This window comes from Lathyrus oleraceus, chromosome 1 (assembly GCF_024323335.1).
Source record: "Lathyrus oleraceus cultivar Zhongwan6 chromosome 1, CAAS_Psat_ZW6_1.0, whole genome shotgun sequence".
Taxonomy (NCBI): Eukaryota; Viridiplantae; Streptophyta; class Magnoliopsida; order Fabales; family Fabaceae; genus Lathyrus; species Lathyrus oleraceus.
The window spans coordinates 399,404,849-399,428,706 of record NC_066579.1 but is presented as its reverse complement, the minus strand read 5'-3'; the positions used below and the strand labels follow the sequence as shown (position 1 = coordinate 399,428,706).

The 23,858-nt window shown below is 30.8% G+C and overlaps 1 protein-coding gene and 1 long non-coding RNA gene across 2 annotated transcripts; one reads left to right on the top strand and one right to left on the bottom strand.

Annotated features, from left to right (window-relative positions):
• The first annotated feature begins 7,669 nt into the window (after positions 1-7,669).
• Positions 7,670-9,576, top strand: LOC127074865 (uncharacterized). The gene is made up of 2 exons (XR_007786124.1): positions 7,670-7,838; positions 9,348-9,576. It is a non-coding gene; the product is annotated as an uncharacterized LOC127074865 (long non-coding RNA).
• Positions 9,577-11,119: 1,543 nt separating this feature from the next.
• On the bottom strand, positions 11,120-21,199 carry LOC127074859 (twinkle homolog protein, chloroplastic/mitochondrial). The gene is made up of 21 exons (XM_051016260.1): positions 20,813-21,199; positions 20,600-20,724; positions 19,650-19,705; positions 19,498-19,555; positions 19,289-19,399; positions 18,677-18,763; positions 17,924-18,004; positions 17,135-17,200; positions 16,941-17,057; positions 16,734-16,781; positions 16,553-16,638; positions 16,074-16,134; positions 15,454-15,636; positions 14,634-14,765; positions 13,714-13,775; positions 13,265-13,348; positions 12,735-12,866; positions 12,176-12,272; positions 11,956-12,090; positions 11,790-11,857; positions 11,120-11,619 (listed from the first exon to the last, which is right to left on the bottom strand). Exons 1-21 carry the CDS (start codon positions 21,060-21,062, stop codon positions 11,559-11,561), a joined length of 2,100 nt encoding a protein of 699 aa, XP_050872217.1. The 5' UTR covers positions 21,063-21,199; the 3' UTR covers positions 11,120-11,558.
• Positions 21,200-23,858: the final 2,659 nt, after the last annotated feature.

The window sequence follows — 23,858 nt, the reverse complement described above, 5'->3', positions numbered from 1 at the left end:
AGCCTAGGTTTAGGTAGATTTTCACAGTACGTGACATTTGAGAAAAAGGAGCAAAGAGGCAATAGGAAAGGTGATCAAGGGAAGAGAGTGAAGGTTTCAATTCAAAATTTTTGCAAGAAATTCAGGTAAGGATGGGAACTTGTTCCAATAGTAATGGGTATTGTAGAAGGGCAGAATAGAGGAACCTTTAACCTCATTAGGATTGGGTGTTTTGATTCATAATTTTGAATTTGGATGCTATGATGGTTGTTATATGATGATTATATGATGAATTTCGTGTCCCTTATATGTGTGTTTTTTCTGTTTTTATGATTGAACATATATCCACCATTGTTGCAATTTTGAAGGTTTTAATCATAATTTTAAAACTGTGATTAAATGATTTAATTGTGTTAAAACTCTAAATTAACTTTAGATCATTAGAGTATTGCATGAGTTTTAATTTTCTGAATATTTGACTTTTTACGGAATCGAAATCGGAGATCCGGAAGGCCTCCAACGATGAAAAACGCAGAAAATTATGCATTTTGTCTGTCACGATCGCGCTCAGCGCGGGAGCCTTTTTCTTATGTTTTTCGGTCGAAATCGTTTTGGCCATAACTTTTGATCCATAAGTCCAAATCGAGTGTCGTTTGAAGCGTTGGATATCTGAGATAGAGGGATATAACTTTGTTTCACCGATAACATAATTTTGGTGATTATTTAATGGATGTTTGTGGGGTTGAAGAAGATGAAAAATTATAATGGAAATTTTAGAAAAACAACAACTTTTTAGTAACATCTTCGTGCATGGTCTTGATCATAACTTTCAACTCGTGAATCATTTTGGGTTGGGGTTTGAAGCATTAGAAAGCTGACTCTCAGAGATATAATGTGATAGTGATAAGTGAATTGATTGAGTATTATTCCTATGCCTACTGAATTGGTGCCATTTGAAGCGTTAGAAAGTTAATGCTCACACCTACAACATGGTAATGATTGTTGAGATGTTTTAATAATATTAATATGCCTAATATGTTAATAAATGTATTGGTTTATATGTTTGGTTGATGAATCATTGCATTGTTATAATATCGTGGTGTGATGATTATGATGTTATGTCAATAATGTTAAGATGTTGATGAGTTACTGCTGTTTGTTGATATTATTCACGTGACAACATGAATTGGTTGTTGCATGATGAATGATGTGATGCATAAATGATGAGATGTATGTGGGGATCCTTTAAGTGAATCTTGTTGTGTTAATGCATGTTATTTGAGAGCCATGCATCTTGGTGTACGGGCTTCGGTCCAATTTTCGTGAGCCTCGATTCTATGATGATGGATCGGGTGCGAGTAGCTAATTCTTATTATGGGGGATTAGTGAATAGTTACCTATGTTGATGGTAACGAGTTTTGGTGAGCCTTGATCACATTGTGATGGATCAAGTGCGAGTAACTAATTCCTATTATGGGAGATTACTAAAGTGTTACCTATGGTGATGGTAGCGATTTTGGTGTGCTCTGGTTTCAAGAGGGAATCGATCTTATGGTGGGGATCATGGAGTGAGATGAACCTGAGTGTTCATATTTGGTACCATGTACATGTTGAGTCGGTGTTGAGTACATTGCATAAGTGTTGCATTTTCATTGGTTGTTGTTGATATGTTGTTGGATGAGATGTTGTTGCATATGATGTTAATGATTATTGAGATGTGGTTTTGTATGATGTTGATGATAATTGAGATTTTGTCGTGTATGATATTGATTATGATTTGGATGTAAGAATGTGATATATTGTTGTGCATGATTGTGTAGATGTTGTACTTTATTCTTCATTCTATATCGTTATTATTAAAATGAATTCTCACCTCTTCTGTTTGAATGTTGCCTTTACATGGGCATCGTACAGATACTCAAGAGTAGTATTGATGAAGTAAGTGGAAGGTATCTCTTGGATTACTTCTTTATTTTATCGCTTTTACTAGTGGTACCTTGCTAAGATCATGTAACATCGGGTTGGGTTAAACGCTTATTTTATTCCTTATGTTTGATTATGTTGAAGTCATAAGACTAATTTTATTGTTGAGAATTTTTAAGATGTTGAGTTGATTGATTATAACTCTCTTATTTTGTTATTACAATTGAAGTTGAGACTATATGTTATTACTTGCTTTATCTTCCATAATTGTGATGATAATTCCGATGCGATGATACTTTAAAATGGAAGTAAACGTGCGGTGACAAGTTATGAATGTCTTATTATATGAATATATAATACCGATCAGATGAGATGGATGTCGTGTAAACATCCCAGGTATGATTCAGATAAGTTGGATGTCGTGTAAACATCCTTATTATAAATATGTGTATTGAAATTTACTATTGAAACCCGTGTTACGGAGTATGTCATGTGTGTTATGAATGTGTGACACCCTACGTCATTTTATTTTATATTTAATTTATGCGATAAATTATGTGTGGGGTTTAGGGTGTTACATGGACCATTTCCAGAACCTTCACTAGGATGGAACAAATACTTTGTGTCATTTGTGGATGAGTTCAGAAGAATGAGATAGGTATCCCTTATAAAGTTAAAACATGAGGTGGTTGCTGAATTTAAGAAATTCAAAATCAAGGTTGAGAAAAAGAGTGGTCAGACTTTGAAGATTCTCATAACTGATGATGGAGGTGAGTACAACTCTACAGAGTTCAAGAATTATGTTAGGAAAATGTAATTGAGCATGAAGTTATTGCTCCATATACTCTTCAACACAATGGTCTTGCTGAAAGGAGAAACCGGACTTTATTTGATATGGCAAGGAGCATGTTGAAGGAGAAGAAGCTTCCGAACACTTTGTGGGGAGAAGCTATTGTCACTGCAGCATATGTGCTCAACAGGTGTCCAACCAAGAAGCTAAAGGAAATTGTTCCTTTTGAGAGGTGGACTGGAGATAAGCAGTGTGTGATTCATTTCAGAGTATTTGGTTATGTCTGTTATAAACACGTTCCAGTTTCTACTAGAAAGAAGTTGGATGATAGAAGCAAGGTGATGTTACTGGTGGAGTATCATAATACATGTGCTTATAAGCTTTATTATCCATTCACTAATAAGGTTGAAGTCAGCTGAGATGTTGTGAAAGAGTCAGAAGTATGGGATTGGAGCAAGTCTTAATCCAACTCTGGTGCAAAGTTAACTTCTAAAGATAATGATTCTGATTTTGAAGATGAGTCAGAGCCTGAAAATGATTTTGAGAGTGAGTCAGAATCAGAAGGAGAGATTGAATCTGAGGAAGAATTTAATTCTTATCCAGATTTTGATGGTGATTCAGATTCTGGTGGTAGTCCATATTCTGGGAATATTCCAGATTCTGAAGGTGGTCATGCTTATAAAGTCGGTACTTCTGGAGTTCTAGCATCTGATAATGTTTCAAAATCAGAATCTGAACAAGTTCAGAGGCCACAAAGAATCAGAAATATTCCAAGAAAGTTTGCAGAGTTTGACATGCTGCAAGATATTGAAGTAGATTCTGAAGGGGGAGTTATTCAGTGTGTCATCTTAGTAGACTTTGAACCCGTGAGTACGGAAGAAGCTCTCAAGAAGAAAGTCTGGTTGAAGCCATGAAAGAAGAACTTGATGCCATAGAGAGAAACAAGACTTGGAAGCTGACAAAATTTCTAAAGAACAAGAAAGCCATCAGCGTGAGATGGGTTTATAAGGTGAAGCTAAAGTCAGATGGATCAATTGGCAAACACAAAGCAAGGTTAATTGTGAGAGGTTTTCTGCATAAACTTGGGTTAAATTACTTTGAAGTGTTTTCACCTATAGCAAGACATGAAACAATCAGGCTGGTGATTGCGATAACTTCTAACGGGAATTGATCTCTGATGCATTTAGACGTGAAATATGCATTTCTGAATGGTCCATTAGAAGAAGAGGTTTATGTGTCACAACCTCTTGGATTTGAGAAAAAGAATCAGGAAGGGATGGTGTATAGATTACACAAAGCTTTATAAGGACTCAAGCAAACCCTTAAAGCTTGGAACCTGAAAATTGATTCATTTTTCAAGAAGTATGGATTTCATAAATGTGAGATGGAATATGGTGTCTATGTTCAGCATACTTCTGAAGGCAATATGATTCTGATGTGTTTGTATGTTGATGACATATTGCTAACAGAAAGTTGTGAATATGAGATAACTAAGTTCAAGAAGGAGATGATGAATGAGTTTGTGATGATTGATCTAGGAAATATGATTTATTTTTTAGGGATGGAGATTATATACTCTGAGAAAGGCATAATTTTACATCAGTCGAAATATAAACTTGAGCTTCTGAAGAGATTTGAGTTGCTGAATTGTAAAGTTGTTGTCACACCTGCTGATACAAATCAGAAATTGGATTCTGATTCTGATGGTGATGATGTAGATGCGACAATGTTCAAGCAGTTGGTAGGTTCTATGAGGTATTTGTGTAATACCAAACCTGATATTTATTATGCTGTTGGAATGGTGAGTAGGTTTATGAGTAAATCGAAATGGTCTCATTACTAAGCTGCTATCAGAATTTTGAGGTATATAAAGGAAACTCTAAAGTATGAAGTTTTGTTTCCTTCTGGTGCTGAAACTGACTCAGAACTTTTAAGTTACTCAGATTCTGATTGGTGTAGAGACAGAGTTGACAGAAGAAGTACTTCTGGATACTTGTTTAAGTTTCTGGGAAGTCATATTTCGTGGTGTTCCAAGAAGCAACCTGTTGTTGCTTTGTCAACCTGTGAAGCTGAATATATTGCAGGTGTTGTGACTGCATGTCAAGCTGTGTGGCTTCTAAATTTAATGCAGGATCTGAAGATCAAAGTAAACAAGTCTTTGAAGTTGATGATTGATTACAAGTCTGCAATCAATCTTGCCAAGAACCCATTGATGCATGAGAGAAGCAAGCATATTGAGACTAAGTACCACTTTTTGAGAAATCAGGTTCAGAATGGAGTGCTAGGAATTATGCACTGTAGCACGCAAAAGCAGTTGACAGATGTTATGACGAAGGCGATTAAGACTGATCAATTTCTCCGCTTGAGGGATGAAATTTGTGTTGTTAGTTTTGGTTAAGTTGAATATGAGTTAAGGGATGGTGTTAGAATTAATTCATTTTTAGAAACTTGTAGATAAAGTTTGTTAGAGGGTACTTTAGTATTTTCATTAAGTCTCACTTGTATTTAAGCAAGTGAGTGGTGTGAACAAATAATATCATTATTCTTTTTTTGCAGTCTGTATAGTATAGCAGAACAGTATGTGTGTGTTTGTTGTAACCATTTTAGAGTATTATAGGTTTCTTATTATTCTATTTTCTCTTTTATTTACATTGTCCATCTTTATCACTTTATGCACCAACGAATCCAACATTATATTTTTATTTTTATGAAAGACTAATGAAGTACAAGAACATTATAGTGACTATCTAACATTACTACTATGTTGGCATCTTAGGCAACACCACACAATAAATTTATTGAATTAAAAAGAACAAAAAAGAAAATGTAATAGATTAGGAGGACTAATCCAAAACCAAAAATAAGAAATAAAACTTAGTCAAACTTATAAGATGTCAAAGTCATACTATTTATATGGAAAATTTCAAGCATTTCACCGATGATCACCTAGGTTCACTAGACTAAAACCAGCAAATTTATTACTAACATGGTGATTACCTTTTTCATCTTGTGCAAAGCATCCCAGAATAGATAGAACTGAATTCAATTTCGCACAAATTAAATAGTTTTAATGCATAGAATCACATAAACTAATATAGTATCACGAACTTAAAATTCAATTTGAAAACAAAAATTGTAAATTATAATTCACTTTACAATATGAAATGTTAATATATTTTTAATATTATAGATTTTATTATTATTATTATTATCTTCTTCTTAATTCTTTTATATTTTCTTTTATATTTAAGTTTTTTAATTTATGTACGAAGAATAAAGTAACTTGGGACATAAATAAGTAATGTTAACTATTTTATTATTATAAATATAAAAATATTGACAATGTTTTAGAGAAAATCATAAAATACTAATAAAAGTATGATTTAATAATTATGATAATAAAAAGAAAAAAGAGAACAGAAAATGCAAATACATCTTATATAAAATGTGATAGGTTGAACTCTTGATATTAAGCCCCCCTGGCCTGCACCACACCTCCTGTCCACCGTCTATAATCTTAGAACGTGGTATCTTATGATTACCAAATATTTGCTCCTTTGTTTGACTTGGTCTCTCACCACCTAACGACAAAACATTACATGTGTCAGAGTTGTCCTATACTGTGTAAATGATATGGAATCGATTTGTTTAAGAGAACAGCGTTTCAATATTTTCAGACAGAGATTTATTACTGGTATTTCACACTGAATAATTGCACTTCCATGAATTATTAAATCAAATTAGTGTGGTACGAATATCATTCATGCATGATGCCTGTGATGGACAAAGATATGGGACATAGTCAACCATTCAAGCTGGAAAGGACCTGTGTTTATTGCTCCTTACTTTCTGAACTGTTCTATTTATTTCAAAATCCAAAATAATATTTACATTATATCACAACATAGGAAGAATCATTGAAATAATATGGTAAATAAATATATCATATAATAAAGTTTAGGAAGAGACTATAAAGGAGGGATTTAGACACCGGTTAGCTAAGGTGTTTATGAATGCGAGTTGATCCACGAATCCGCAGATCGAAACTAACCCAATTCATAATTTATCTGAACTCATTTATTTATGGGTATATTCAACCCAACCTATAATAATCGTATAATTTTAATTTGGATATTCGGTTTGAATTTTGCAATCCACATCCCCATTGATCTAACTCTTTGATATAGTTTTAGTAATTTCTTATTATTTTAAATAAAAATATATAATTAATATCACACTAATAAGGATACGTAGTTCTAAGATTAAATGTCATTTCTTATTTTCTTTTGTATTATTTTCAATTTATGTATTTTATAGAAATAGCGTGTCTTGTTGAATTTTATACTCTTATAAAATGTTATGTTGGATTGATAAAAAATTTATATATTATATGATGTGTTTCATTGAATTTAAATGTTATAAATGAGTATGATTGTATTGAGTTGTATTATATTTTTTTTAAAATCGACAAAATGAATCATAAAAATATATGTTTTATTTAAAATACAATCCGCGAATCCAATACAACTTAACTCATTAATGAACGATTCGGAATGATAAAAGTGTGGGTTGAACGACGGACCTAACTCATTAAATTTTGAACAAGTTAGATCAAATTCAATCCAACCCAATTCGTATCCATCCCTAATAAATATGGTAATTTTGAGATGAAAATTTGTATATTCAACTTCTTAAAGTTTAAAATTAATTAATTTTAATAAAAAGATTTTAGCTGCTTGGTGTAACGCCCCGATTTTTATTAAGTGTTATTACTATTATTTTTATAATGTTTGATTTATAATTACTTCGGTAAAATATTTTATTGTGTGTTAATATATTATTAGAGTTTAATTATAAGAATTGTGGTATAATAGCTATTGGGCCTAGTGGTGTATATAGTAATTAAGGGAGGTGTAACAATTAAGCCCATTAGTTAGTTTTTATTTAATTAAAACAAAGAATAGAAATAGAATAGAAATAGAAAGAAGGGAAATAGAAAGAAGTAGAGAGAAGGAGGAGAAAAGAGAAGAAAAGAGAGAAACGTTAGGGTTTGGAGGAGGAAGAAGAAATTGGAGAAGAAGAGCATCATCTTGATCAACCCAAGCTTGCTAGAACACTATAGAGTAACTCAATCATCATCTCTAAGGTAAGGGTGTGAGTTATCATTTCCTATAATTATGAAAATGATGGGTTTTATGTGGGTAATGGTTGTTAGAGGATATTGTTGGGTTTTGATGTTGTGATTGGATTCCTTGCTTTGAAAATGTTGTTTGTGTTCTTGGTGTAGTGTTGATTGTTTGTGATTATTGAACATGTATCAATTCTTTGCAAAATGTTAGGGTTAGGTTTAGAAGAATGATAAATAACATTGTGTGTTGTGTTGTTGTTGATGGTTTGGGGTTGATGTATGTTGTGAAAAATATGCTATTGTGTTGATGAATTAAAGTATGAGTAATTTCACAAATTGTGAATTTAGGAAGTGTTGGAAATTAATTGAATGATGTTTAGAATGATGAAATAAAAGTTAAATTATGGATTAGAATGGCTTTGTAATACTGAAAATATTGTAGTTCGTTGAAATCTGAGAATGAGACTTTTTACGGAATCGAAATCGAAGGTCCGGAAGGTATTTAACGGTCAAAAACGCATTTTCTATGTTTCCTGCTAAATTCGCGGCACCAGCTGAGTTGAAAACAGAATTTTTTTTTGTAAACTTCAAACAGTCATAACTTTTGAACCGTAACTCCGTTTTGGTCCCCGTTCAAAGCGTTGCGAAGCTTATGAAATTTTCTACATGTTGTTGATGTTTATAGGCCATTATAAGGGCTTATTTTAATAAGTGATTATTTTGGAAAAGTGATTAATAATTGATATAGTAGGAAGCCTATTTGATTAATGAGGAATACCACTTAACTATAGTGTGTAGGTGTGCGATGTAAATAAACATAGCATGAGGTTGAATTACCTAAGAGATTGTATGATGAAACAATTGATTATGATGAATATTCTCATTTGTTTTATATATAAACATATGTATGAATGTTGGTGAATATGATGTTGTGTGAATGCTTTTATGCATGTGAATGGCGACGTGGCCTAAATGGCAATAGCGGCGTGGGCTTCGGCCATTGTGATGAGTTATGTTGATGCGATGATGATTTTGGTGTATGTGTATCATTTATCATGGAGTCACATACATTTGCATAAGCGACGTGGCCTTTTGGCAAAAGCGAAGTGGGCATAAAGCCTTGGCCTTGATGGCAAAGCGACGAGTCGGTACCGCATAGCATTTGCATAGTTGAGTCACATATGTTGGTTATGTTTATTTCCACATTTTGTGATAATTGTTGTTATGTGACGGTTTATGAAGTGCGGTGATATTTTGCGATGATGCGATGAATCGTAATGTTTTATGATGGATTGATGAAATGTTAAAGTGATGAGATGCTATGATGTAACATTGATGTTGTGGATGATTATTGACTTTGTTTATGATTAAATACATAAGCATTCAAGTGAAGGATTGTGCGATGTGGTAACAATATTTCTAACTTTCCGAATTTACTTATATATTGCTTATCATTATCTTGATTATATGATTTGAGTATCTCACCCTTTTGTTGTTGGCCGTTACCTTTATATTGGTAACGTGCAGGTGCTCCGCGTTGAGAGGAGGATAGTGGTAGCACACTTTTGGCGTCATTGCTCTGATTAGGATTGTAACACTCACGGGTTAATGAACGTTTTTCATGATTTTGATAGTAATAATGCCCTTTTGTATATCATTGTATGTGATAGTTGTGATGGGCATTTGTTTGCTTGTTTTCTTTGAATGTGTAAATGTACGACTCGACTTAATTATCTAAATGATTTCCGTTGCGATTTTTTTTGTGTATTGCTGCTATATGGACTAGGTGAATCCATATACAGTGTTGTTTATTATTTAACAAGGACTAAGTGGATTCTTGCGCAATTGCCGTGTTGTGTAATTTGTTTAAGTGTTGATGAAATGATATATGTGATGCCTCAATTTTGTGTGAAAATTATTTACTCTGAATTTTAATTGAATTTACGACGGGTAGAATTGGGGTGTTACACTTGGTGCTCTTAGGATTTATTAGACCCTAAAACTAATATGTACGTGATGAATGAATGATAGATATAAAGCGAAATAACAAATGAACATCTAAAATTGGTGTTTAAAAGATGAGATTAATTAATATGCACCGTTAATATAAAAAGATTTACACTGTCGATTCATCATCATCACCCGTTTGCATTATTTTATAGGTTTTCAAAATAAAAGTCAAATTTATTTTAATATCAAATGTCTAAGATTAACTGACGGTGTAAAATCATTTTACACTGTCAGTGTATTTCAATTAAATCCTTAAAAGATATCACAGTCATTTTAAGGTGTATTTTTAGATTTTTGAAATTCGTGTAAATGTAATCTCTCCGTCATAATAAATATCTGATTTAAATTATACAGGGTTTTAATAAATATTTTATTTAAACTATAAGCGGTTTTTAAAAAATATTAGATATATTAATTTTAATAATAAAATTAATATTATTTATTAAATATTCTTATTAATTATAGTTAATGAAGTAATTGAATAGACTGAAAGTTCATAAATAAGAGAATATTAGTAAAAGAAATAATAAACATTAAAGAAATATTTATTTTAAAGAGAAAAAAAAGTATAAATGAGATTTTTTTGTAATATATATATATATATAAAAGCATAAAGAAGATAGAGATAGAGATGTTAATATATGGTGCCTAAAATGTTGTGTTTTAGATGCTTTTTGTCTCTATAAATATATGGATAATGCTAATAAAGAAACATTATTTTGAAAATCATGTACTTACATTAATTACTATGCACTATCTGTGTAAAAAGATGCACTTAGATTAATTATTATGCACTGTCAGTGTAAAAAAATTTATACTGTCGATTCATCACCATCACCCGTTTGCATTATTTTATAGATTTTTAAAATAAAAGTCAAATTTATTTCAATATCCAACATCTAAGATTAAGAGACGATATAAAATCCTTTACACTGTCAGTGTATTTCAATTAAATCCTAAAAATATATAATTAATTGTTTTTAACATTTTTTTCAATACAAATTTACTATAGTAGATTTTTTAACTTGTGTAAAATGTTAACTATAGAGAATTGCTTATTTAATCTTTTAATTTAATTAAAAGATAAATCATTCTCGGGACCTTGGAGTTTAAAATAATCACGCACAACACACACCAGCATTAAAGACTCCTTTAGTAATAAGGTTTTTGTATGAGCAATATATCTAACAATCCGTAATAAAAACAGATTCACAATTCAAAGAAAGTCTCAATTCAAAATTGAAACTTCAATTTGATAACCAATCAGTTGTATTTCTTAACATGTCACATTGAAACATGTAAATATCACTACTTCACTAATACTTAGTGTTATTTATATAGAATTAACCATCAATAACATTAACCGAGTTTTGCCCAATAGACCAAATTAACAGCTACGGTACATAATAAAGTTCAATCATTTGAGATTGAAGAGTCTGCAAAGAAGAAAAATCCTATACTATATACAAGGACACAAATGCATAACTTTAGTTTGTAACACTAACACCTATAAAAGGACAACTACATGATACAAATAATCAAGTCAAAATTATGATATTATACACTCAAATTTCACAACCAATGCTATGATGTTATTATTTACCACTCTTGATATTCATCCAGTACCTCAAAATGGAAACATTATAGTCATGTTTAGATGTGATAACTTCAATTCAACACCTACAAGTCGCCCCATATTAAGCCTGCCAAAAATGATTTGTGTGACTACTATCTCTTAGTATCATCTTTCACGTACTCAGTATCATCTTCCAAGTACTCGCCAGTTACCCTGCAAAAGTAAATTTGTAACAATCACAAACAACTAACAGGCTTGATTGTTTCAAAAAATTGAAAAATATTTAACACATCACTCATACAGTGATCATAAAATGAAACGTATTCTACAAAACCATAAATGAATACATGCAGAACAATAATCAAGGACAAGAGTCTCCATACCTGTTATACAACAAAACCGCTTCACCTATTGTCCCTGCAACCTTATTCCGTACCTTTCGAACACAAACCTGAAACAACGACGAGTCAGGAAAAGCATATAATTTTTTAATAAATTAAAATGATAAATGATCACCGAAATATAAGCATTGATGTTGCAAACACTTGCCTTCACTTGATCAACAGGCCCAACCTCAGGATCCCGGTTACGATGGATGACAATTCCATTGTCGCACTTATTTATAAAGTGTGCACTTCCACTTATATCATAAAGATTAGGAGGACTCCCAGTCCAATTGTACAGCTATCAGATGAGAAGCAAGAACATCAAGATAACAAATTTTTAAAAGTAATACAGCAATAGATAAACTAAAATTGTATTTACCAACCTGTCTGGGATGTGCTACAAACCAAACATGACATCCATGATGTTGGGCAAAACGTTTGATTAAGGTAAGCATCTGGCTCACATATTCAGTTTCCGTCCTGCAAGTTGTTGATGCGATAAAATTTTCTATAAATATGCAATATATTGAATTAAGACTTAAAAAATACTCTTAACATAACAAAAAAAGTCAGCATAAAAAAGTAAGGATTGATTAGGCATTGTATTGATTAGTTTGGCCACATCTTAATTAATATGGGATCTCAACAAAGTATAATAGAGACATATTTAACAAGCTTGATTTATATATCATTGTGCATCTGCTTGAAGGGGAGAATTGGTGTAAGAGAAGATAATCCTTATTTCTTATCCCTGCGATTTGGGAGTTATACTTCATTAGGGATTTCAATTTTAATGAAAGTTGAATTGTAATCCTTTTATACAAATTCATAGGAGCTGAGAGAAACCCTTCGACAATTTTAAGTATTCTTCTGAGGAGTATCTATGACATAACAAAAGCAAAATAAATCTAAGTTAAGAATGAACTCTGTAAAGAGAATTACTGGTGTGGAGATCGTTGATGATCAAGCTCGTTATAAGGATCAATTACAAGTCCACGCACCCCATGTCTTAATACCGCTGCTTTTGCAAGGTCAAGAACCCATTTTATATTTGGAAGAGCATCATCTTCACACCTAGTTTGAACAATCAAGTAGTGCAGCACTAAAATCATCAGTATGAGTTAGATTTAAAACTCGAAAGTGCAAGTTTAATCAAATGAATTGCCAAAAGGTAATAGATAGTCTCAATAAGCATTGCTTAATTAATGCAATAAATTCTGACACGGCCTACTTTTAAGTCACAATATCAATCAATTTTTTTGAAAGATAAGAGGGAAAAAAGGACACGTGTCTGATAAATATTAAATCAACTTTACAAATGTAAAAATGATAATACCAATCAAGCTGAAAATGAATGGGGGGTAAAGCAACACAGACATGAATAGATGACTAAATTATCTGTCAGTGTAGTCAGAAAACGTTAAAATATGATACAGCACTACCATCAGTTGAGCTACTTGTGATGGACATACCTTATAAGATGAAAAGTATCATTTAACCAGATCTTGCCTTGTTCATATTCCTCCAAACTCATCCGTTCAACATCTTCAGCGTAGCTATTTTAGAATAAACAAACACAACAATTGCAATTAAAGAGCAGACAAATACTCCTTGATATAAGGGTCTTGGTACAACAAAAGTACACTTGCAAGGTTATGATTAGAAATTGGAGGATAGCAATAAACACTAAATAGTAGTTCACCATAACTTATAAGAGAAAACTCAAACAACTATTTTACTAGGTTAGAGGGACCTAAAGAAATTTTTCTTGGGAGTAAGAAAACCTCCTTTTGATAGATAGGAGTAGACATCCAGCACTCAAAATCTAAGACAATAACAAAACAAAATATGAAGAAAAAAAGAAGTCTCGACAAAAATAATGAGTGATAATATAGTAAAAGTCATACAGTTCAAATCTTACCGATCATTAAAGAAAGGCTTCCTCACATGTTTCTCCAAAAGCTTTCGAGCATGTTCTCTAACCTACAGGCAGTAAAAAAGAATCAAAACAAAAGCACAAAATCCAACAAATACATGAGAGGCAATAATTCAAAAATAACTGTAACCAGAGTCATTCTTTGATTGCATAACAATATAGAATAACTAAACAAACAGTGAAAGACAATTCTAATTTAACTCTGTTCAACCTACAACAACTGACAGTAAATCAGAATCTTAAAGAATACAAGTAGCCAATCAACACTGGAACAGTAATCCAATACACTCAACATTCTCTGTTGAAGGTCAGTTGTTACAGATCAAACTATGGAATACATACATAAGATATATATGGGTATGTATGATATATGCTATATGACAAGACTTCCGCCAAAAACAAGCTAAGAGAATAAAGAATATTTTAGAAAAAAAACAGATGACAGAGGTTTCTGGTACGTCTGGAAATTTGAAAAATAGACAACCCTAAAATTAAATCTTTCTTGCAAACAGTCATTTGAGCTTCAAGTGTGAGTAAAGCACAAGCACAAGCACGCTGTTCCTTGTTGTGATGTTGTTTTGTAGTCAAAGAATGTGGGTGGCAGTTAACAATCTTGACCACATGATGCAAGAGGTTTTTGTTCTATGTTAAGGAACCAGTTCAGATAGAAGCTTTGGTAATTACTAATTAGACTTAGGTTTAGCATTTTTTATTTATTTATCTCTTCTAACATGTCGTAAGAACAGATATATTCTTTGGGGCATATATCCATGGAAACAATTATGTACTTGCCTCCAGCCATTCTGATGCACCTAACCCCACAACATCCTTTTATCATTTCGTTAGTATGAAGAAGCATATCAGAAACAAATAATTTAAAAGTTGGCCAAAAACTATCTACTGACCTTGTTCTCCATGGAACAGAGTGCAAATTTCCAGCCAGCAATTTTATTAAGATTGCAAAGAAGAGCATCAATCCACTCACTCTTCCCTGAATTGGGAATTCCAGTTACAATGGTCAGTTCTCCTGGTACAACCTGGTGAAAGTAATTTAATTAGAAAAAAAACAATATTTCCAGAATAATTTTGATAAAATCATTCAAAACTCAAATGGATCAAATTATTCCATCGTACTCTTAAAACTACCAAGAATTTCTCCTCATATATAAATAAAGAGAACATCCCATTATTTAACCCTAATGGGCCAACTCACTAATAATCTATCTAACCCTACTTAGCCACCTCACTAATAATCATTTTCACCTTTCTTTCACAAACTCACTATGTACCTAGAAAACTTATGTGCTAACTGTGTCTTTGAAATTGAGTCCACCTTCTCATCCCGGATCCTATCAGTATTTAGAAGCATAATAAAAGTAGGAGTTCTGGCCGGTAATAATAAGCTAAAAGTTTTAGTTGGAAAAAATATAGGAAGATATGCAAAAGAAAATGGTAATGACATAGTAGTTAGTCATTTTATTAAAGATAGAAGCAAAAAAATAATGAGAACGTCACTCATTATCCTACTTTTCATTTAGTAAATAATAGTTTGAAGCTCTATAGCGTGCATTTAAGTTAGCATTACACAAACATAAAATGTAAGATTCTGAACCAATATAGAATCTAATCAGAATTGAAATTAAAATTCAGTGTTCACTTCCAACTACAATTTATAACATTACTATGATAGTAAGGAGCTGTGGAAATTAAATTAACAGCCCTTACATTGTATAAACCATTCAGATTATTCCAGCCAGTTGAGAGACCGATGTCATATCCCAAAGTTCGATGATAGTATGCATCAAGCTCATCAAAGTAATCTCTAAAGTTAAACAATCCACGTATAGGGTATAATTCTGCATTCTCAATCGCTTCCTTCAATGCATTGGGGCCCAAATACATGAGAACCTGCAAATATATTATAAGATTGCTACGGTTGTCAAAAAGCAAAATTACAAACAAACATCTTCAAATGGCATGCATCAGAAATGAAAACGTATAAGCCTAATTCTAACTTCAAGTCTGCATTCCCATGTTTCAGACATCCATCCTATCTACTAATATAATCCTCCACATTAACAAGCCAAGTAAATAATAAATTCACAAACCCTGCGTGAACAATTGAAAACACAAAGCAGGTAAAGAAGAGTAACCAACACAATTCTGTATGTTACATTCATCTTCATTGTCAGTTGATATTGTACTTTGTATAAAGTCTAAACTCTAGAAAAAAGTTCCATGTGCCTTTTCATTTTTATATTTTGGGGATTTCATATCTGTGGGGTGGGAGTTCAGAGGAAAGGTGTGGGTAAAGTAGAACTTGCGCAATCATGCTAAGATCTAACCTCATTTGCATCTTTGCAATCATCAAGCTTCCCTTTTTTAGGCCACCGTACACGCCAGCATCTGCAAATAAACAAAACAGAAATGTTACTAGTCATTAGAACAGTATAATCAACAGAGAATGATAAACTTACATAAAGGGGGGATTAATTCCTCCCATCAATAAAAATAAATGAATAAACTAATGACATAGAATAGTGGAAGCATCCTATCATATAACCATGAATCAAAAGAATGCCAAAATTAGACAATCCGACAATCATCTTAGTATAAAAGATTTATAGGGGCAGCCTTTATCTTAAAAAGCAATTATTGGAACTAAACACACAAGCAACTCGAAAGTAGTTCATCTCTACAAAAATGAAAACTAATCCTGAAACAAAGGAATCATCTGCTAATGAAAGCATAAATACAAGGATGGCCTAAAATAGTTATAAGAAAATTTATGGAAGTAGTTATATCAAGATGTAAACATGCTAACTTTTCTTTCCCGATGCGGCGTGCAAGCTCCTCGGCCAAGGCTTGACCAGGTGGATCCCCATCAGTGGCAATGATAATGCGAGATGCCTACCAATATAAACATAGAGAGAAAATGAGAGATGTTTATAAAAAACTGTTTTTACCGATACATACAAAAGAGTGGAATAACAACAACTGCAGACCTGCTTTAGTTCATCTTTGCAGTTCCACAGATACTGATACTTCGTGTCCTAGCTTTACAGAATTATCATTATGACAAGAGCATCAGATTTTAACATCGCACAACAGATCACAGTATAGTTAAACGAGGTGTAAGTGGAAAATAGGAAAATGTTATTGAATTTAAATTTATATAAATGTGTGTCCAGCATGTTGAGCATAAAAAAGACCTTATCCGCAGGTGGCAATTCTTTTGAAGAGACTGATGGAGGTGCGCCGTCAGGAACACTAACACAATTTCGGAAGCCAGCTTCTTCCATTGCCAGCTTGTCCATTTCACCTTCAACCTAAAGTACCCAGTCAAAATACTAAGAATAAAACAAAACTTCAACTTTATAATTTGTGCAGCAGACGGAATGCATACAATGATAACATCACTTTCTCCAACTATGTCATCCAGTCCATAAAAGATCTTTTCAGTGTCTGATTCCTGAAAGAAGAAAAAAGAATGAGGGGAAAGAGATGTAAAAAGGTTGTAAAACAGACGATAATGAGTATAGACAATATGACAATATCTTCAAGCATAATAAAGTTAAACAACATAAATTATGGGATCGAATATTTGAGTGCGATTAAGATTAAAGTCTCACATGTTAACAAAACAGTTTGGTTTTATATCAAATGAGATCATCAATGGAAATAATATACATTAAGTGAAATTTGATGGAGAGGTACCAGAGGAAACAAAAATATTCAATGGTTTTCTTTGATTTGAAAAGGGCATATGATAAAGTGCCAACAAAAGACATGTAGGCTCTAGGTAAAAAGGGAGTTCTTGTTGCTTATCAAGGATGTGTGTGGCAGGGCTAAAACTAAAATTGCAATATTCAATCAAGCTGTGAAGGGCTTTTCAATGAATATGCACACAAATAGTCAACTGAGCCCTTATCTTTTCATGGATTTAGACACATGCTTATTGAACATATCCAGTAGCCGTTGCTAACATAATGTAGTCCTCAAAAGAGAATTGATGAAAGGAATAATGTGTAACTAGAGTTGTGAAGGGAATATTTTGAATCATATGCTCGTCTTCAATAAAGTACAAATAAAATAGATATACAAATTTTAATTCATCTTTTTTACGGTAATTAAATGTTACGTATTAACTTTGATACTAAATTCAATTGCGGACAGTATCAGCAATTGCTTATACCTGCCAAAATTTCTTGTTGATGTCTCGGTATTTGCAACTAATAAGCGCTCCATTACGGCGATAGGGGAATGCAATGGCAATCTACAAAATAAATGTTGCGAAAACAATTATAAAACTGGTGAGTCACTCATAAAGTAAAAGAGTGAGCATAAGATGAGTATATTTAAAATCTTCAATGTCTCATCTCCGTTAAATAGAAATCTGGGAAAATTAATGCTTGGTGGATCAATAAAACCACATATTTTTCAAATGAATACTAAATGGTGAAGTCCTTATTGTTTAATATTGGCATTTTATCAGCTTGAAGGTGGTACAACCAGTATCAGTCATATTACCAAATTCAAAATTATTACACATCTGTCATGGTTAGTAAAACAAATGTTGAATGTTTGTTCTTAGATACCTCTTTCAACAAATAAATCAACTAATCAAAAATAAGGAATATAGAGGAACTAATCAAACATGGAAGAGATACATGTCTATATAAAGAATATTATATTCTTAATTTGATTATCATCAATCAACTAATCAACTAATCAAAAATAAGGAATATAGAGGAACTAATAAAACATGAAAGATAGATGTTCATATAAAGAATATTATATTCTTAATTTGGGTATCATCAATCATATGTACAATTTATTTTGACTTGATAACGGTACCAGCCTAGATCACTAACTGGATTACTGTCATCTTAAAAAGTAACTTTCTATGCAACTTAAATAAAGCATAAATTTTAGTAGTTAAATGCACCTGATCATCCTTATATTTTTTCTGCTTGACACCATTTCTCTTCAGAGTCTTATTTGAAATCAAGCGCTCTGAAAAATATCCAACCAGCTGAAATAGGGCAAACAGAGTTGTATTCACTACATTGCTTGAAATGAACGAATAAATTATCAAATTTATTACAATTAAAATTAAAACTCTACATGATGAGCATAAAATATATAAAGCAAGATACATCAGATATCAACTTTATTCAGTAAATGCTTGTCTGAAAGTGAGCAAATGGCCCACAGATTTGAGTTTGCTATTTTAGTAATGCATTTTCAAGTCTGCATGTATCCAAAACAAACTGGTCACAACTAAATACAAACGACTGATCACCAAAAGAAACTTAATAAAATATTTCTAAGTCATCCACAAGGAGGATGGGTGTTAGTCCCCTTGAAAAGAAACCTTTATTTCTTGTAAAAGAATCATACATCCAGATGTATGAAATAAGATGAGAGTATTGAGCAAATGCAACAGATTTTTCTCATGACATGAGCAATATCTTACCCACGGAGCAATGGCAGAGCATATCCATAGTTTTGAAGAAAAAAAACATTGGACAAAATAAAGTATGGTGAAATCTAATACCTCGGCACAAAGTGGTTCAAGTTGCAAGTCGTCCTCCTTAATTTCTCTTTTTTTCTTAGCTGGGATAAATTGAGTCATTGTTGTAGAATATGGATTTCTACCAGCAAAGGCCTACAACAGAAGGGTAAAACTTGAAGTGACTAAGACTGAGACATCCCATTGTATTAAACAGACCGTGCAAAATTGTTTTAAAAAACAAAATATCTAACCTGGGTGCTGCCTTTCCAACCACACTTTGCACGAAAACACTTCCATGCAGCGGACCCCCTAAGCTCAAAAATTCAGTTATTAAAACAAAGTGGAATCAAGATCACTAACTAATAGAACTAGATAAGTAGAAGAAAAAAGGTAAGTAAGATACCCGTCTGGTGCAATGATAACGGCAAAGGTTCTTTCTCCCGTGTCACCGCCTTGGCACTAACAAAAAATAATATTAAAAGGTACGTACAAGAATGAAAACAGATAACATGTTTGAATTGCATCGCAATGTATGAAATGGGATCCATGCAGCGAGACTCATTCCAAAGGGTTGTTTGTAATTTGTACGAAAACAATCAAGCCTTATCCCACTAAGTGGGGTCGGCTACATGGATCAACTTTAACCATAATGTTCTATCCATAACCATGCTTCTATCTAAAACGTTAATCTCGAGATCTTTCTTAATGACTTCTCTTATAGTCTTTCTAGGTCTTCCTCGTCATCTAGTTGTTTGACTTCTCTCCATCTTATATACTCTTCTTACCACATAATCTACCGGTGTTCTCTCTACATGCTCAAACCACTTAAGTATATTTTCCATCATCTTCTCTTACTATAGGTGTGTTACCCCAACACTCTCTCTAATATTTTCATTTCTAATCCTATTCTTTCTAATCTATCATTTGTAATTTGTAATAAATAAAAAATAATAATAAATAAAAAATAATAATACACAGTCTTCAAACCAAAATTCAGGGACTGTCATTTTGACAACATAATCCACTCCCTCTACTCAATTCTCAATCTTTATGTCAATAAATAAACTAAAGCATGCTACAATTTTGTCTTTAGATCAAAAAATTCAAACCAGAGCTTCTTGTTAAAAAATCATTTTTGAAAGGAAACCATATTCAATTTTGCTATGCAAGCATAAGTCTCCCATGATAATGCAAATACACAAAACGGTTTTATTAGTTACAGCTTTACAACCAAAAAAAAACACTACCCCGTTACAATTTCTATTTGAAAAGCTTATAATGTCTAAAAAAGCATTCAACTTTCCAGAGAACAACTAAAAAAATAGAAACAGGGCAATGATGAAAGAAAAAAACCTCAGGACAAAGCAAGTGATTAAATTGTTGGCCAGGAACACAAATTTCAGCATCCATTCCAATAACTTCCAACTTCCTCTTCAAAGCATCAATATTCGCATCCAATACATTCTCATCCAAATAAACTACTCCAAATAAATAAAAAACAATAAAAATTCAGTAAAAATAACATAGTGAACATTCAAAATTGTTCTGTTCTATGAACCTTATTACCTGGTTTAGTAGCCTTAACGATAGAAGTAGCATGGTAGCCATTGATTTTAAGCGGCGTCGGAGGGTATTTGGAAGTGCTCTTTGAACAATAAACGGTGAAAAAACCTCTTTTAGGTTGAAAACGGCGAAAGAGGGGTTTATTGAGGTTTGAAAATGGAGTGGAATTGGAGAGGGTTTGAGTGTTCATAGTGGAGAGCTTTGAAGGGAAGGTTAGTAATGGAGTTACAGCGTGAGGATAGCGAAAACGCATGTTCTGTGAAATGCAGAAGAATGAAGAATTCAAAGAAGAAAATGCTAGTGTAGTGAAGAGGGTGCCATGAAAAGGTGCAAGCGTGAAAGGGGGAAAAAGAAAGGGTTTATGTTGAGGACAAAAACCTTGAGAGAAATGATTCGGTGTTTTCTGTTCTATAGTGCTATATTAATCAAAAGTATGTAAGAACCGTTAGATATAATGTAAAAACATGACATAAATATTTATTGTTGGAACATAAAAGAATACATAATAAATATTTCAATTAATCTCATTAAATATATACACAAATACATGGCAGTTATATGTTTCATTGATTAATATTTAGAAAAACATGCAACAAATTTGTCACGGATCAGAAAAAAAAAATTAAATCGATAATTAAAACCAAATTAAATTGAAATAAAATTGATTTTTTTTTTTCGATTTTCAAATCGAATCTACTTTTCTACTTTTAATATATAAAAGTTAATTACCACCATAATTACTTAATTACCCTAATTACAATCCATAATACAGCTACTTTCATGTTCCTATAAGTAATTTCATACTAAACTCTATTTATACTACTAAAAAATATTACCGTTATTTTATTGTTGTTGCAATCTTATCATTCCAAAATGAAATCAATATTCTGAAATCAAATTAATTATTATGGTAGTTTTTTTGTCAAATATTATCGTTACTTGATTTTCTTTAAATGACAAAATGAATATTTAATTGTATAATTATATGTTATTAAATTATAACTTTAAAATTAAAAATAACTATTTAATATAGTTGATTAATATTAATTGAATAATTTAATATTTGAAATACATATTCCTCACAATATTTTAACTATTTTATATTTCAACTATTAATATTTAATATACTATTTAATATTTCAATTATTAATATTTAATAAACTATTTTATTGTTAACTGATAGATAAAATAGTAATATTTGAAATACGCATTTCTCATAACATTATTAATATACTATTTAATATTTCAGTTATAAATATTATATATACTATTTTATTATTAACTTATTCAACAATTCAACTATTTAATACATATTTATCATAATATCATTAAATATTGATTAAATACTTAATAAACTGATTAATAGTTGAAATATTAAATAATTGAAATATTTTATAAACTAATTAGTTTATAAATGAAATGAATTATTAATAGTTGATGTATTAAATAATTGAAATATTTTAGAAACTTATGAATTAATAAAGTAAATAATTTAAATATTAATAGTTGAAATATTAAATAATTGAAATACTTTATAAGATTTTTATTTAATAAACTAAATAATTTAAACATTAATAGTTGAAATATTAAATAATTGAAATACTTTATAAGCTTTTTATTTAATAAACTAAATAATTTAAATATTAGTAGTTGAAATATTAAATAATTGAAATATTTTATAAAATTATTTTTTAATAAAATAAATCATTTAAATATTAATACTTGAAAAATTAAATAACTTTAATATTTTATAAATTTATTATTTAATAAAATAAATAATTTGTATATTATTTGTTGAAAAATTATATAACTTAATAATTTTGTATACTTATTATTTAATAAACTAAATAATTTAATACTAATAGTTGAGATATTAAATATTATAAATATTAAAAGTTGAAAATATTTAAGCAACTAAGTTCAAATAAAATTATTTGAAATATTAAATACTTTAAATGTTACACAAAGAATAAATATTGCTTGGTGGAGATTTGCCCTCTATCTAAATAGTAAGTATAGGGTTTGAAACCCTTATAGGATCAATTTTTGAAACTTTTTACTTTTCTAATTTGATCCTCAAATAATTAAATAATTATTATTATTCTATGTGGATTTCATTAAAAATAAATAATTAAAACAAAAAATCTGCCAGATAAACGACTTTTCCGACATCAACTTTTTTGTAACGGAAAAGTGACTTTAAGGACTAAAACCAAACAAAATTTAACATATAAGCACTCAGACAAAACTGTATACAGTAAATAAAATTATAGAATAACATCTTAAAATTCTATTCTATTTGATTATTCATTTACTTATTACTAATTTATTTATTATATAAAAATATATCAAATAAAATTTTAAATATATGTTGTGTCATTAGCATTTATTTCAACTTTTGATTTATTATTGATTTTTTATTTCAATGAATTTTTCTTTAAATATTTATGATCATGAAGAAATTAGACTATATTTTTATTTATTGTAAACAGTTTTATTGTTTTTTATTTTAATACATTTTTATTATAATTCGGTATACAGAATGTACGTATTTACTATAATTATTCTGTTGAAAGGATAAAATATGTTAGTGCAAAGATAACAGCGGTATAAGATTCAATATGTCAGCGTGTTATTGCAAAATTACATCTATGTAAAATTCAATTAATAATAGATTGACATTGGAATGACCCTATATTATTGTTCATAATAAGTAACGATTTTAATTTATAGAGTTTGGATCTCAATTAAATCAAATCAAATCAAATAATAAATATACTATTTAAATTTTAAAAATATTCTTATCATATATGGCGGGTAAATATCAATAATAATAATAATAATAATAATAATTAATTGGTAGGTAAATTAACAATAATATTAAATTACTCAATTAATATTAATCAACTATATTAAATAGTTATTTTTAATTTAAAGTTATAATTTAATAACATATAATTATACAATCAAAACGATGTTATATATGTGTAACATCAAAGGTTGGATCCTTTTCAGCATTTTGCCACACACCTCTATCAAATTTATATAC